The following is a 17,043-nucleotide window of genomic DNA, read 5'->3' as shown; positions in this document are numbered from 1 at the left end:
ATGGACGTTCAAAGCCATTATTCAAGTATAGAGTTTAAGAGGCTATTGAATATCTCATTTTTTTGCTCTTCATACAGCAATCCAACAATTTTACAGGAATAAGAGCAGAAAACTCAAGACCATCATAAACTACAAGTAATCCCATCAGCATAAAGGGAAATATACTATATAAACTGGGCTGACATCAGAATCATGCCCCTGGTAGCTTCCACGATAAGACTATAATTTGGTTTTACATGTTAGGAAACGAGATTATAAATAGGAGGAGACTGGAGATGGAAAAGAATGAGACGATCATGCGTTTAGGGAACAGAAGAAAGTTGTTTGAATAATGTAATGGAATTTTATTTAACAAAGCTTTAATTTGGAGGAAGTTTGAGTGTAGTTGTAGAGAGGCATTAAATTGAGAAGATAGTTTAGTTTAGTAGTGGAATCATTGTTTACCACGTAGCATAGAAGAAAATGAAAGAAAGAAATTAATGATGACATTGCATAGTAATGTGGGAAGGGAGTACTTAATTTCAGAGAAAGGAAATGTGCAGTAGAATGTTTCAGTTGTAACAGTTACATAAATAATTTTTTTTTTCTTTCTCCTAAAAGCTTTTTATTATTCCTAAAGTACTGATTTTTTTCTTTCTTCTCAAACAGTATGAAAATCAGGCTCTTCTTTTTGGAAAGTGGGGTACCTCAGGACTTGTTGGTCGCCACAAGTTTTCTGATGTCACAGGAAAAATCAAACTGAAGAGAGAGTACTTTCTACCCCCAAAGGGCTGGGAGTGGGAAGGAGAATGGACAGTTGATCCTGAAAGAAGGTCAGAATTTTTTAATTTTATGCAGGCAGGAATAAAGGAGTTTAATCTGAGAGTGCAGAGCAAAAGCTTCTCTCTGTTTTCTTGGCTGAGAAAGAGATTTTAAGCTGAACTTTCTAGGACAGTAAAAGCCAGCCAATAGTCAAAGCTAGTTAATAACACTAAAATTAACATTACCTTTCTTAAAAAGTAAAATAAAACATACAACAGAAAGAATGCATCCATTTCCTAGGAACCAGTTTACGGTGTAGAAGTCCCCATGTGATGATGGGCGTATTGCTTATATTCTCTGTGTCTCAGTCCCTCATCTTTAAAAAAGGGATAATAATAGTTTTCCTTTCCTAGAAAGCTACTGTGAGGATCACTTGTGTCTCTGTGAGGTTCTCAGATCCTGCTGTGATGGCTTCAGACAAGACCCTTGGATAGATAGATCTTCCATAGATAGAAACTTAACCCTGACATCCAGTATAAATCTGCAGTTCATGTTGTATCAACACCACTACAGCATTTGCATGGTCGTTCGCATACAGTGGATGGTTTTTTGTGTTTATTTCACTAAGTGTTGAGAAGTTCCGTTGCCCTCGTTAAACAACTGTCACAGGTTATTTCTCAAACTGACTCAAGGCAGGGGTTGTTTTCAGAGCCATATGACAATTCCTCCCCTGGCAAACCGAATTCATGAGGTGTCAATCCTCCCCCAGCTCTAGCAGGTTCAGTCTTGATCTGTCAGAGGTTTTCAGCTCCTGAGTTGTGCCAGTTCAGCTATTTGTGTTGCCACACTTTAAATGAGACTGGGTAAATTATTTGTTTCATAAACAAAAGCCAGCATGAGAAAGAGATTATTTTCTTTTTTCTTAAAAGAAAAGGTTCAGCCCATTTTAAATTCTTGTGTTCTGATGGTAAAAAAAAAATACAGGACTGTTGCTGTAGAAAAACTGTGCAGGAAAAATATGTGCTATCGTTTGATCAATTTTAAAATTGTATCAGTTTATAGGTATGAGTGCATGGATTTATTTTCATATTCAATGAATAGCTTTTATTTCAATGAATAATCTGACATGAAGAAAAGCAATAACAGACATGGAGATATGTTCTCAGATAATGGAAAAAAACCCTACTGTTAAAATGCATAAGCATGTTTATGCCTTGCATCTGCTTTTATTGGGAAATAATCTGCATAGTTTTATTTGACCAGTAGATGGCATTTTAGAACCTACTCTAGTGCTTTCTGAATCACAGTTAATCACAAGTGGAAATCAAGGCTATTTTGTCCGATTTAATGTTCTCTTATTTCTTTTACTTGCAAGTTAGAAAAATATTAGCCAACTGATTGCTTGCCTTGTCAACAGCATAAAGGGGAACAAAATTAAGTACATTGCCAAATTCTAGTGCATAGCTAGCTATATAAAAATTAGAGATGCATATAACTGTCATGTGCACTCTGGGTTTCCCTACACTTAAATATATGATGTTATTTCTTTTTCCAAAAGGAAGTGTTGAAAGCAGATCCTGAATAACACAGCAGTTACAACACTCCTGCTAGTCACTCATTCTTATGAGTAATGTTTACTACTATTGCTTACTACTACTGGAGTTGCTTCAGTTTTAGGAAGACATTCTAAGAAAATAAGTAGCCCTCATAGATGAGGGCTACCCTATACTCTATTAATAAATAGAACTTCACAAAGATGGACAATCCAGAATTCCAGCATGTGTGCACATTCTGTACATTGTTTCTATATATTCTCTGTAGCTAACTAAAATACATTTGGTTTAGTGTTATATGTGCTTTGGACTTGCAGTTTGTTGACTGAAGCTGATGCTGGTCATACTGAGTTTACTGACGAAGTATATGAAAATGAGAGTCGCTATCTTGGAGGGGAATGGAAAGCAGCTGAAGACAGTTACACAGATGTGGTGAGACAAATTTTTCACTGGATAAGTAAAGGTTTAAGAGAAGGAGATCTAGGATTTGCTACACAGCGTATTTCATCTATTAATGCACAGAACTGTTATGTTTTCCCTACATAAAAGAATGGAGAAAAAGCTCCACCGCCACGTGAGTTCACGTGTCCTCTTGGATGGATGTGGGAAGATGATGCTTGGAAATCTGATTTAAATCGAGCAGTGGATGAGCACGGTAAGATTTACTGTTTATCTGCTGATTATTAGGACAATCTGTCATAGTCTATACTGAAGGAGGATGCATGTCAAGACTGTAGCAATGTCCTGAGCATGATAGTGGTTGCCCTATGGAAAAATGTCAAGGAAATATTTGGATAACAGTTGCTTAAGGAATCAGATAAAATGACATTGATTGATAGTGTTCACTGTCTGCATCTGTTTCTATTTCCATTTTGATCACTGTTCCATCAAACTCACTGTTCCCACTGAGCCTTTCTTGGATCAAAAGGGACCAGTATTTTGAACAGTATATGTAATAAATGTATTTATAAGTGCCTACTAGAGAGAGAATCACATAATCTAAGCAGCTGTATATTGGTCTTAACCGCAGCAGCAGATGACAATTTTGAGCCAAAAGCTTTGACAAATTAAAAAAAATGAAGGCTAATGCAAACACCAATCTACTAACATGAGAGGTTCCAGTTGGGAAAACTGTATGTATAAACAGTGTGCTTGGGAATAGGACCCATCCTTGTTTGAAATAAGTTTCCAAAACATTTTTCCCAAGTCCGGTGTTAATGCAGTCCAATGGTTAGGATCGGGCCTGTAAGATGTGGATTAGTAGCAGTAATTGGGTTTTATTTTTAGAGAAGTCAGAAGCTTAAGTTGAGACATGAAGCCTCTGTAATTGCACCAAGAATATGTGGCAAAGCCAGGTTTGGATCTATCTGGTAATTTAATTGGGAGCCTTTATCCAGGGGACGAGTCACCAAGCAAGGCTAAGAGGTGAATCAGGAGGTCTGGGGACCAAAGGAAGCCAGGAACCTCTTTGTGTTGGTCACACACCACACAAGTGTGTGAAGGACTCCTATATTGTTGAGAGCAGAATAACTGCACTGAATTTGTGTGGGAAGGGAGCCATGCAAGACTGATCAGGATGAAATCTTAACAGTATGCAACTGATTATTAGGCAATTCTGAAATGACAAAGACTTCAAAGTCTTTCTGTGAAGAATCTGATGCTGCTAGACAGAGTTTTTCAGATTAGATGTACTACTAACCTGATCAGGTTAGAAAATCCTAAGCGCATAGAGCCACCATTTTTCCTGGAGTTGCTTTGACTTTTATATGATTGTTACTTACACTAAACTAAAACTGTTAGCAGCTTAGAAAGTTGTGATATAAACAACCTCATAAGACCATAATTTAGATTCTACAGCAATAGGAAAAAGCAGTCGATCTCTCATTGCGAAGTATTTACAGGACATTGATTTGATGGTTCGAAAACAAAATTAATAATAAAAGCAAAAGGGCAAGTCGTAGAAGATTCTGGAAAGCCTAGAATTTGCAAAACTATCGTGAATTTTAATTTGTTCTAAAACAGCTGAAAACTCTTAGTTATTGCTTTTAAATATAAGTCAAATAAATAGCTATTTGAATAGAAAAAAAGATTTTGTTTATCTTAGAGTACTGATATCTGTCTTAACTGGAACCTCTGGTAGGAGTCTGCAGTAACTTTTTAATAAGAGATCAATCTAAATAAAAGTCTGAGTCCTAGATACGTGACAACTGAATTAAAATATGTAGAGCCAAAATACAGTAACAGGTTTACCAATTCTTAAAGTTTTATGATCAGAGTTCAAATACTTGGTGTTTCTTTAAAAGCCAAGCTGCTGGAGTTGCAAGAGTACACAGGACAGTCCACTCATTTAAAATTAAGGATGAGTTTTCCCTGTGGTGAAGTATGAAAATGTGATATCAATACACCTAACATTTGAAAAAACAAGAATGCAAAGAAAACAACTTAAAATGTATTGTATATGTTTTAATGTTGAGATTTTTATTGTCATATATATTATAACATAGCATCATCATAAAATGTCATCAGTTGCCCCCTAGCTATTGGGCATTTGGGGTTTCCAATATCAAATAGTCTTGTGTGACTAAAGTGTCATCCGCTGTAGGTACAAGAACTCTATTTCCCATGTTCTTCTTCTTTGTATCTTGCTTGTGTTTCTGGAAATATACCAACTAATCAATTCTGGTTTAGGCTGGGAATATGGAATTACTATTCCTCCAGACACTAAACCGAAGTCATGGGTTGCTGCAGAGAAAATGTACCATACACATCGACGACGAAGACTGGTGCGGAAACGTAAGAAGGATCCAGCTCAAGCAGTAACAGCAGGAAGGGTAAGCAGAAGAGAGATGCAGTCAGAGACTTGCACATTGTAACAGTTTGCGTTTCTTTTTTTAAAAAAAATCCGCATGAGAATACTCATTTCTTGAATAAAGAAAAAATTTAATACCAAACAAAAACATCTAGAACAACCTTGTATGTTTTCATTCTATTCCTTTGCTTTGTCTTTTTGTAAATTGATGTTTCCAGCTTTGGTTTATGAGGGGATTATTATGCCTGCCAGAGCAACTGCCAGTTTTTTTCATTACATTTATACAACACTCTCGATAACAAGGATTTATGTCTTCCAGGGAATGTCATCATATGAAGATCAAGAAGGATGGGAATACGCTTCCTTGATTGGCTGGAAATTTCACTGGAAACAACGCAGTTCTGATACTTTCCGTCGAAGACGATGGAGACGAAAAATGGCTCCCTCAGAGACACATGGTGCAGCAGCTATCTTTAAACTTGAAGGTGCTTTGGTAAGGGACAGAGTATCAAAAAAGTCTTTAAAAGTTCAATCTGTTATTTTACAGTAAATAAACAATTCAGTATATCAGCTATTTCAGTCCCTGAATTGTTAGACTGATATATAACTGAGGACCTAATACAGTTTATGTTGTTTAAATTGTTTAAAGTCTGAAAGGGACCATTAAAGCTGGAGTAGAGACTCTTGCATAACATGCTTATTACTTTATTTTTCAAATTATTTTTATTATTACATTACATGAGATTTAGAGCAAAAGGCCAAAGTACTAGATAAGCCTTCTCTAAGTAAAGTGAAAAGATAGCTCAAGCTTTTCATGAACATAATTTAGATGTATTAACATCAGCACAAGAAACAACAGGCACAGAAATAGCTGCCCCTGATTAATATTTGCATGTATAAACAACCAAACACAAGAAAGGATAGCAAAGTGTTGGAGAAGCCAGAATGTCATACGTCACAACTAGATCATCAGAATGTAATTATTTCTCAAGTTTTCAGGTTAACACAGCTTCATAGATAAGCTCTACTTACCAAAATACAAATTGGAGCAAATAATGTGAGAAGGCTACTTTGTTCTTCTAAAATAATGATTCTGAGTCTGATTGTATAGCATTAACAAAAGTTTGCACTTTTTTCTTGGTTTGTTTCTCTTTTTTTGTACCAAATGTCGACCCATGATTCATTGATAGCATTTTCTTTCTCCACTTAATTTGGTTCCACAGAGTTTAAAAATTCCTGTTTCAGTTTCTCTTCTGACTATAGTTCCTGGGCTATTGCTAAGATAAAGCCTTAGAGCAGTTCTCTGCAACAGCACAGTGCAGAAGACCTGCAACCTCTCCTTCAGTAAGAGCTGATAGGTAGCTAGTGTACCTCCAGAAATAAGACATTCTGGAAAGTAAGATGAAATGACTGGATCTGATTTCTGCACAGCTTCAATGGCAACAAGAAATGACCTTCGGACATGAGTAAACATCTTTTAAAGTACATTTACTCAGGAAAGTAAATTTCTCCTTGTCCTGGAGGAGAGACCAAAACCCGTATATTCACACATACAGTCCACTTTTATCAGGTTCCTTCTATGTTTGTAAATATGCAGTAACTTTTTTTCTATATATAACCAGGGAGCAGACACTAGTGTCGATGACGGAGAAGGGAAGAGTTCAGACAAAACCAAGGAGTCAGCTACAAAGGTGTTTGGTGCCAATACACCACTTGTTTCCTGCTACTTTGACAGTAGGTTCTTTAACAATTCCTTTCTTATAAATCATGTCTGTTTCTCCCTGGTCTCAAACAGAATTGTAATTCTTAGTGTTTTACATCTAGGTTTATATACCTTCTGTTATAATTACTATCTGATCCTTGATTAGGGCCTATTTAGGCTACTAAAAGAAAAATTACAGTTAGTCATTTTGATATTTCTGTCCACTGTCACGCAGACATTTTTAAAACCTGTATGGGACAGGAACTCTAAAGCTAACTATTGCAGCACCGGAATTTTAGGCTGTCTTAAATGATGCATTTTTAGCATTAGGGTCCCTCCATAACAGTGCAGGGAGCTAAGCCAGCAGAGAAGATGTATGGACAGTTAATTTTTTGCTGTTTTAGCTCACTTAACCAGCTCAATGCATGGTCAGACAAATGCCTGACCCAGAGGAAGCAGTAAGACCACATAGTTGAGTTGACAAAGTGAACAAAACTGAACTTTGCCAACTGGATTGGCTTTAAATGCCTTGGAATCACTGTAATGGGATTCACAAAAGCAGGGACACTGAGATCGGAGCCACCAGTGTTAGTTAATAGGAATAGAGGCCAATCCCATCCACTCCTAAGACTCAAAATCCTTTTTGAGGATCTCTGACTGGAATACTTGGCTTTATTTGGACTCTACAGAACTTGATCTCCCTGCTGGGAATGGGTGCCTAAATCTTAAATCTTGTCTTTCAGAAGCTGAGGAAGATTATTGCAGTTTCTTTTAAATAATGACCACAATAGGAGGAAAATGGCACCTTCTCCTGCCAGAGTTCAGAGGTTTCAGCTCATTGAGGCTATGAGTGGCTCAGATTTTTCCAAGGGCTGAAAGGGTTAGAGCTGACATCTTTTAAAGAAAAGCTGTAGTAACTTAGCCACATGCTGTCCTGGGTTTGGGCCACACTCACATCTTCCTTTTAAGCTATTCCACCTTGCCTGCAGTGATTTTTTTTTTTTTTTTTTTTTAATCTTTTAGCCAAAAAGACAGAGTTGCAATTGGAATAATTTTCTAGAGCTAATAGCTAAAAATGTGAAACTCCCAGGTCCCTGCAAGTGCTGTAGTGAATACTTAAATGAAACACAGGAATGCCCGGTTCTTGATTCTCTCCAGAGGAGCGAGATTATCACACTGTTTCAAACAGGAATTTTTGAATAGAAGGATTTTTAGATGATCGTACGGTGAACAAAGCCCACATAGCATTAGTGGGTTTTTTTTCATTCCTGCTTTGTGTTGGAACAAATGTTCTCAGGTGCTAGCTCGTTGATATTAGTACACTTGTCACTAGAAAAGTAAAGCAGAAATGTTACTACAGTGCTTGTGCTTGAGTTAAAATGCGTAAGGCATTTTTATAAACTCAAAAGATCTTCATTACAGAAAAGAAGCCTGTATAATGCGGTTGAACTCTTTTTATTTATTTGATACAGGAGTATATACTTACCACCTTCGCTGTTACATCTACCAGGCAAGAAATCTCATGGCTTTAGACAAAGACAGTTTTTCAGGTATGGAAAAATCCTGCTAATGGTGCGGAAAACCCACTTCTGCAATGAACTAGTAACTTGATTTAGCTATAGAATATCTTAAATCCTTAAGGTCTGTGCGTAGGTCCCAGCTGCTGAAACTACGCCATAAAGGAAGTCTCAGCTTCATTACGTGTGATCCAGATTTGGTTAGTACTGCCCCAGAAGCTGCCAAAAAAGAAGTGCTCTGAATGTGCAGCACTTGCTGCCATCAACGAATTCTCAGTGAGGGAATGTGAATTCAAATAAGGTCTGAATTTCCCATGACAAATCCTTTCCCTATGCCTTAGCTTCTCCTAACCAAAGCCTACACACAGTTCCTAAGCTGTCCTGCAGGAAGCTTGCACAAAAGCAACGATGAAGAAAGGTGGATGGCTGTTATGTCACAAACTGCCTCTCAGTGTTCAGTATTTTATATTAATTCATTACTGAGATGAACTTGTAGAAAACTACACTGTGCCTTCCTAATAAGCATGGCTTTTGTTTGTTTATACAAGTGTACCTGTTGCCCTTTTATTTCCAGCTCTTATGTATTCCAACAGTGCTGTATCCATTTGGCATCTTTGTAGTCGGGCTAATTCAATGGTCATGTTATCAAGTATTTAATTCTTGCTAACTAGAATTAAAATTCCACTGGGAAGTCAGAGAGCAAATTGAAATTAGATTCTGTAAGAATATGACTTTACACTTCCTTTAAGTAAGTTCAGCCAAAGATAAAGATGAAATGGGCAGCCTAGAATTTTCTTTCCCCATCAACCTCCATTTGCATCCTTCTTTTTCTCCCTGTTTTAATTAATAATTGAGTAAGTGTAATGCATTTGTTAATTTGTTACAGAAAATGTAGAGCTATAGATATTTTAGTGCTGTTTTCTGAAATGAGGGGGGTTTTGTACAGCTGCCTGGGTGTATTTGGTCTTACTTCAATATGCAGCACTTACTTAAAAGCAATACAAAGAAACAATAATAAATGCCTCTAATTTGCATATGTAAAATTCAAGATAGGTACCTCAGATGCAGTCACACATAAACAAGCACATCTACATTTTATTTTCCTCTAAAACTAGTTTGACGAGTTAGCCAGTTTTGTAAAACTCTGATCAGGTGCCTAGCCAGAAGCTGTTGAAACTGACCTAAAGATAACCTTTAAAATAGCCTCTAGTCCTCAGTAATTGCAATTTGTACAGGAAATGTTAATGACCATCATCAGATACCTTCTACAGAGCTCTTGATGATTTAAAGACCTGCCAAACACTGGGCCTAGACCACTTTAATCATTCAGCTGTTTCACAAGAAAAGGTTGCTATAAATAAGCATGTCTGAAACCAAAGCTTGATCTAAGCAATATAGCCTGGGAGAATTTGTTGTTTGGCAAGTAGTCAGAACTAGAACTATTTCTCTGTATTATTTATGAGGCTGTACAGTTGTGTAACAATGGAGACAACAAAAAAAAGCTTCTGCAGACAATATTTAAGAGGAGATTAGTATAGCCAGTGTTTCATTTTAGTTTTCAGGTTCTCTTTCTGATGAAGTTCAACAAGGCCAAGTGCAAGGTCCTGCATATGGGTCAGGGCAATCCCAAGCAGAAATACAGGCTGGGTCATGAGTGGATTGAGAGCAGCCCTGAGAAGGACTTGGGGTATTAGTGGATGAAAAACTGAATATGACCCAGCAATGTGCACTCGCAGCCCAGAAAGCCAATCCCACCCTCGGCTGCATCAAAAGAAGCGTGGTCAAGGGAGGTGATTCTCCCCCTCTACTCCGCTCTCATGAAACCCCACCTGGCGTACTGCATTCAGCTCTGGGGTCCCCAGCATGACAGACATGGACCTGTTGGAGCGAGTCCAGAGGAGGCCCACGAAGATGATCAGAGGGCTGGAGCACCTCTGCTATGAGGACAGGCTGGGAAAGTTGAGGTTGTTTAGCCTGGAGAACAGAAGGCTCCGGGGAGACCTTATAGCAGCCTTCCAGTACTTAAAGGGGGCCTACATGAAAGATGGGGAAGGACTCTTTATCAGGGAGTGTAGTGATAGGACGAGGGGTAATGGTTTTAAACTGAAAGAGGGTAGATTTAGATTAGATATCAGGAAGAAATTCTTTACTGTGAGGGTGGTGAGACACTGGAACAGGTTGCCCAAAGAAGTTGTGGATGACCCATCCCTGGAAGTGTTCAAGGCCAGGTTGGATGGGGCTTTGAGCTACCTGGTCTAGTGGAAGATGTCCCTGCTCATGGCAGGGGGTTGGAACTAGATGATCTTTAAGGTCCCTTCCAACCCAAACCATTCTATGATTCTGTGATTTGCAAGATGTTTTATCATTTTCATTTATTACTCTGTTAATCAAGACTTGTATAAAGGAACCTATTTTGTAATTAAATGGAATTTGCTCTATTAAATGTATGGCTTATAGAACTAGTAATGACAGAAAAAAAATAACATACTATATTTGATAAAAATTGTGCTTCTGTGCCTTATGGCTTGATGGGGTTTTGTTTGTCTGTAACTCTATGCTTTTAATCTTTGTATGATATTTCAGATCCGTATGCTCATGTTTCTTTCCTCCATCAAAGCAAAACAACTGAGATCATTCATTCAACTCTAAATCCTACATGGGACCAAACTCTCATATTTAATGAAATTGAGATCTATGGGGACCCACAGACAGTAGCCCAAAACCCACCTAATGTTGTTATTGAACTTTTTGACAGTGACCAAGTGGTAGGTGAATGCTTTTTACCCTGATTGCTTTTTTATTTATTTATATTAATTGAGAATAACATTAATAGCTATGATTGCTATTTTCGGTTGCAGGGTAAAGATGAATTCCTTGGAAGAAGCGTTTGTTCCCCCATGGTCAGGTTAATCCCAGAAGAGGACATCACACCAAAACTGCTCTGGTATCCTGTAATAAATAATGGCAAAGCTAGTGGAGACATTCTTTTTGCTGCAGAACTTATTTTGAGGGACAAGGTATTTATTTATTTTTGTGTGTGTGTATATACAATATAATATGATATATATCCTTTCACAGTGAGTCATAATGTGAAGAATTGTCTTAATATTTGCAACGTATTTCATTTAAGGAAGATGAGAGAAACTAACACTCATGTTTGTGTCTTAATAGGGTGGCGCCAACCTTCCAATTCTTCCATCACAAAGAGCACCAAAGCTTTACATGGTACCTCAAGGAATCAGACCAGTAGTTCAACTCACTGCTGTTGAGGTATGGTTTATTCTTAAACTAAGTTGAATACAAGTACAGTCATCTCATCCTCTAGATAGTAAGTTTGTGTATTTGCTTCAAGAAAAAAAATATTTCATAGTGAGAAATATGGGCGATTTTTTCTTTAAGTGTTTTTGAGTTTCATTTTTTCCATTAACTTTCCTAGAACAACCACCTTGAAATATTTTGCCAGTTACATTTTATTATTGAAAAGACTTCATTTCTTCTTTCCTACTTTTTGAGTATCATATTAAGCATATTGATATCTCTCCCACTTTTGCTTGTATTGGATTTTATTTTACAGATTCTGGCTTGGGGGTTGCGGAACATGAAAAACTACCAACTGGCACCTGTTATGTCTCCGAGTCTCATTGTGGAATGTGGGGGTGAAATGGTGGAATCTGTGGTGATCAAAAACCTCAAAAAGACACCAAATTTTCCATCTTCTGTTCTCTTCATGAAAGTTGTACGTTGCAAAAAACTATATACCAGCTACCTATAGCAAAATCAGTTATCCCATACTTTTAAAGGTCAAGGATTTGTTATGCAAGAATGAACAGAAAAACTTGCACATCCTTTTTTGACTTAACATAAGCAATTTACTGAGCCTGAAAATTCTAATAAAGATCATGTAAACATGTATGTACAGTCATTGATAAATTATACAATTTTATATGCACAATCCAGTGCAGTGTATATATATATTTATTTGAAAAGGAATCAATTTACCTGTAGATGTGTGGCTACTTTCCTACTGCTAGGATGGGAGCTGTGCAAGAGTCAAGAAAATTCAAGATTTGAGGCAATTAAAATTATTCTTACTGACTTCTATTGAATCATAATATAAGGTTAGACATTTTCATTCACCATACAGCCACAGAACATAGTAGTTCAATATTAAATAAATTAAGTAATAGCTCTAATTTAGGGGGGAATCTTTATTCTTCATTTTCCTTCTGTTTGCATTGTAAACAAACTCTAACCTTTCATTTTTAGCTTTTGCCAAAAGAGGAGTTATACAGTCCATCTCTTGTTATTAAAGTAATAGACCACAGACCATTTGGACGGAAGCCCATTGTGGGACAGTGTACTATTGATTTACTGGAAAGCTTTCGCTGTGACCCCTACACTACTAAAGAGGACATTGCACCACAACTGAAAGGTAGACAGCTGGAAAATTAAAAGTTCTACTTTCTTATGAGATGCTGGAATAAACTATCTTCAGTGTTTACTCTGCATACTGTACTGATGAATAGCCATCTCGTGTTGTGTACTTATTTGGAAATAATGTGATCTGAAAGAAAAAAAAATCTAACTCAGTATTAATTAGTGCAATATTCTGTGGAGCATAAGAGGACAGAATGCAAAGGCAAGTCCACTGTCAGCATTAGTGTGCTGGTTCCCTGAAGTTCCTCTTTAGTATCAACTTGGAATTTAACTACCTGCAGATCACCCCTGCACTAAGTACCCAAGTAATGATCCAGTATTCCAGCAAGAATGCTCTGAATACAATGCTGACATTTTCCTCTATATTTTTCCCAGTTTTACTCTTTTTTTAATTCTATATATTTGAGAAATGTTTGTGTATCCTGCACAAAAATATATTGTGTATTTTTAGCAAAAAATGGCAACTAATTGCTTTCTTTAGAGGATCAAACATACAGCCAATGAATTATTTACATCTTCTGTTTGGATTTCAAATTACATCAACTGTTTGGATTTCAAATCTAATGAAAATGTTTAGTAAGATATTTTTCCTGCACCATATTGCCTTAATAAATTCTTTGGCTTACAGTTAGTCTACTCTCTGCTGCACCTCGCCAGGATACAGTAATTGAAATGGAAGACACACAGCCACTGCTAGCAGCTCAGGTAATCTTTGAAATTTGATGCTTGACTTTCTTCTTCAGATCTGTGATTTCTGAGAAACTATCTAGACAGCAAAATTGTCAGAAACATATGCAACCTTCTGGAAAGCCAGATGGAACAAAGTTACTTTGTGACAGGAAAGCAAAGGAAATATATTAATCATTTTAACCTGTTAATGTTTTCATATAGTAAACATCAAACTGTAGCTTTTTGTGCATGGTAGAGTTCACCCAGTATCTTAAGAATGAATTCACTTGTTCAATAGCTACTGAAAGCATATGATAGAACATTACCCAGTTGTCCACTCACTGGTGATGGTTAGAGCAGCCTGATCTTGCACAGAATGAACAGTCCTAAATAAAAGAGCTAGAAGTATGTATACTTTGGTGGGTACAGAATCAAAGCCATGGTAACACAGACCTTCAGCCGTTCATTTTATCACAGTCGTGGCTTTGCCTCTCTTACCATGAAGTCATCCAAAACTGATACCACTGAAACAATTTTTTCTGCACTAACACTTCTTTTCTTTCCTTTTCTGTTGTGCCTTGTGAATCTCTCTACTGCTCTGATTCTTTCAGGACCACAACAATACAATTTTACTTTCCAGGTAAAAATAATTCAGCTTGCAGAATTTTACTATTGAGTTGAAACATGAGTGAAGACAAATTCCAGACAGTACATTTTCAAGGAAAAATTTTCAATTATTTTAGGACTGTAAAATGTTCCCCTTACCTAGAAGGTATTTTCATAAATTTCTGATGGCCTGTTATTTTAAAGGAAGCACAAAAGTTATGCCCTTTAATATAGTAATTTTGCAGGCTCTTAATCCACAACTTTGATTTTTCAAAAATGCAGAATTTTTTTTTGTTACAGAGGTCCCAAAGTAAATAGTACTGAATTTAAACTTTTGAACTCTCACTGCTATTTGAGTATGTTATTGATTGCATTGTTCTTCCTTCATTTCTTCTTCTGTATCTTAATGTCATGATATTCAGACTCTAATTTAAGTATCTCATAGACCATGTTCTTGTATTTACTTCCATCATACATGTAAATTGTCCTTACTATTTAATTTAGAACAGTCTCTAACTTTTATCTGAATTAGGCCTTCTGTTCTAATATAAATGCTTTATAGCTGGTACAGAGACTTTTTATTTCCTTTAAAAATTTTAAGAAAAGAGATTAAAAAAATAAAGAAAACTTAGCGCTTTGAACTTACTGGCAAAATTGATTGAATTTGTGTAGTTGATTTCAACTACAACAGGGAAAATTTTAAATGCTACATAAGGTGAAACACAATTTCTTTTAGAGTTTGACATCACCCAAGCCAAATATAACACTAGACACAGTGATAGCATCCATATGACAGAGGAAAGAATATTCAAAACAATTCAAATTGAAATAAGTACAACTGTGGAAAGTGTAAGTGATATGCAGACAACACCCTGAGGACACAAAATGCCAAATTTCATCAATTACATTCCAATTTCCAGTGTTTAAGCAGTATATCAACAGCACTCAGCAAAATGGCTTCTCCAACAACAGTGCATGTATGTATGTACCGAGCTAATGCATGGAGATGACCAGAACGGGGTCAGATGGGGGAAGAATGTTAATGTGATATGGTCATGAGGCTTTTCTTCTCTTGGCAATTATTCCATGGAGAGATTTTGGAGGAGATGATGCTCATAAGTCTAGTATGATTAGTTACAAATCTTAAGGTATCCTTCTGAAAGTTTTACTATGTGTGTACAATATGTATGAACTATTCAAAACTTTTTGTGTGTATCAGCTTATTTGGAATCTATGTACTAAAAGCACCAAAATCAACAGAAATTATTTAACTACACTACTAATATTTAAACTTTGTTTAAAAGTCTACTTTCTGGAAAATAACTCTATAGTAAATAAAATTCTAACTCTAACTTTTCTAGGGATCCACTGTATCTCTTAATTTTTTTCCATAATTTCAAGAAGTTCAAAAAGCTAATAGTTCAGTGTTAGTGTCTTGAAAACTTCATGTATAACAATCTACAGTGAAGTCACTGGGTACATTAAAAAAGGACAGTAACCATTACATGGTCTTTACCATGTGAATATTTCACTCCAAAATCTCAAGTTTATCATATGGCATTTTATTTTGTGTTTTGGCATTCTGTGAGCACATCCTCTTACCAGTTTTAGTAACGATAATATCCAAATATTGAACACTCATTATTTGCTTTGGGAATTTTTAAAGAAGGTCTTAAAGTTTTGATTTTTTTTTTTCTTAACCTCTTCTTTCCAAAGCTACCAAGTGCATTATTTGAAGAGACATTTGAAGGTATATCAAGGGGGGAAAAAAAAAACCAAACCAACCCACAAACCCTAATTTAAACTCTTCCAACATTATGCTTTGATGAAAGATTCAGAGTTCTACACAATACATTTACTGAAAAGGCTTTAAATTGGGAGTTTAAATTATTATTGCATAATTATGCAAGCTACCCTTCATGTTGTCAACATTACAAACCAGTGTTTAAACAAAGTCAAATTTAAATATGGCAAAGTATTCAAAATTACCTCATGAATTCTGCCTGTAAGTTTTGCAAATCACTAATGATATGGTTTCTGAGAATAAATCACTCCAACTGCCTTTAGAAAATCTGACAGTCCCATTCAAATCTGAAAAAATTATGCTGTATTTCTGATTTGAAGTTAGACAAGACTACTAAAATACACTAGACCTGAACATCCCAGCAAGATAATTACTTACAGGATAGAAATGGGAGTAAATAAGGGTGATATACCAGAGTGATGTCCTGACCTATTGATGCATTTGGCTTGTATTCATAAAATGTTTTGCATACTACTTCTGCTTTGCACAAAAATCTGTGGATTATGGCTTTAAATTAAAACACAAGGTATGATATATAAACACTAGCACAAACCACACTTGCTAATCATGGCTTCCAAATGGGATGCATGATGCTTGCTCTTAATGGACTATCGGGTCATAATTATGGTATCTGTGATTTAACATGTGAAGCATTTTGGATTGTGCAGATTGTTATTACACTTATACGGATAAATCTATAGACACATATACTGGTTGTTACTGTACTTGATAATTATTCACGGTTTTTTTCAGACTCCTGAAAATCCACAGCCTCTAAACAATTGAAAAACGATAGTAGAACAAAAAGGGAAAAGGCTGTTGAGCATTAGCAAATTGTTTTATAAAGAACTAAATATTCGAAAAGGGCAAAAAATCACTTGAATTTTATGTATGCGAAATTTGTCTGGAAAAGAATCTCTGGAATAGATTCAGTTTTGTAAGTGCTCCTAAAAACATTTTTCATCTGAAATAAATCAGATCCAGTGCTCTCTGCAACCACAGATGAAAGCAGGGAATGATGCTACTACGGAAATCAATAAATAGAATCCAGAGTGTAACACTGCAATGATACAATAAGAAAACCAAGTTTCTCTCTGTTTTGCTTTGTTATGTGAAGAACAAAGCACAGGGTGATAATGTCTTACAGTCCTGAAAACTTGCTTTTTAAAATTTTTATATATATGCTCCAGTTTAATATCTAGGAC

General features: G+C 36.2%; 1 protein-coding gene across 2 annotated transcripts in view; it reads left to right on the top strand.

Annotated features, from left to right (window-relative positions):
• MYOF (myoferlin) overlaps positions 1-17,043 on the top strand; it is a 73,726-nt gene that overhangs the window by 44,790 nt on the left and 11,893 nt on the right. For both annotated transcript variants that reach the window (XM_050898574.1, XM_050898573.1), the window contains 13 exons: positions 649-812; positions 2,612-2,726; positions 2,844-2,949; positions 4,983-5,125; positions 5,423-5,596; positions 6,726-6,837; positions 8,278-8,355; positions 10,906-11,087; positions 11,181-11,339; positions 11,494-11,592; positions 11,897-12,058; positions 12,589-12,754; positions 13,388-13,464. In XM_050898574.1, coding sequence (XP_050754531.1) covers positions 649-812; positions 2,612-2,726; positions 2,844-2,949; positions 4,983-5,125; positions 5,423-5,596; positions 6,726-6,837; positions 8,278-8,355; positions 10,906-11,087; positions 11,181-11,339; positions 11,494-11,592; positions 11,897-12,058; positions 12,589-12,754; positions 13,388-13,464 — 1,737 coding nt within the window. The remainder of the gene's footprint in view (positions 1-648; positions 813-2,611; positions 2,727-2,843; positions 2,950-4,982; positions 5,126-5,422; positions 5,597-6,725; positions 6,838-8,277; positions 8,356-10,905; positions 11,088-11,180; positions 11,340-11,493; positions 11,593-11,896; positions 12,059-12,588; positions 12,755-13,387; positions 13,465-17,043) is intronic.

Source organism: Gymnogyps californianus, chromosome 6 (genome assembly GCF_018139145.2).
Source record: "Gymnogyps californianus isolate 813 chromosome 6, ASM1813914v2, whole genome shotgun sequence".
NCBI lineage: Eukaryota > Metazoa > Chordata > Aves > Accipitriformes > Cathartidae > Gymnogyps > Gymnogyps californianus.
Note: the sequence above shows the minus strand (reverse complement) of the source record. Positions and strands in the feature narration are given on the sequence as shown.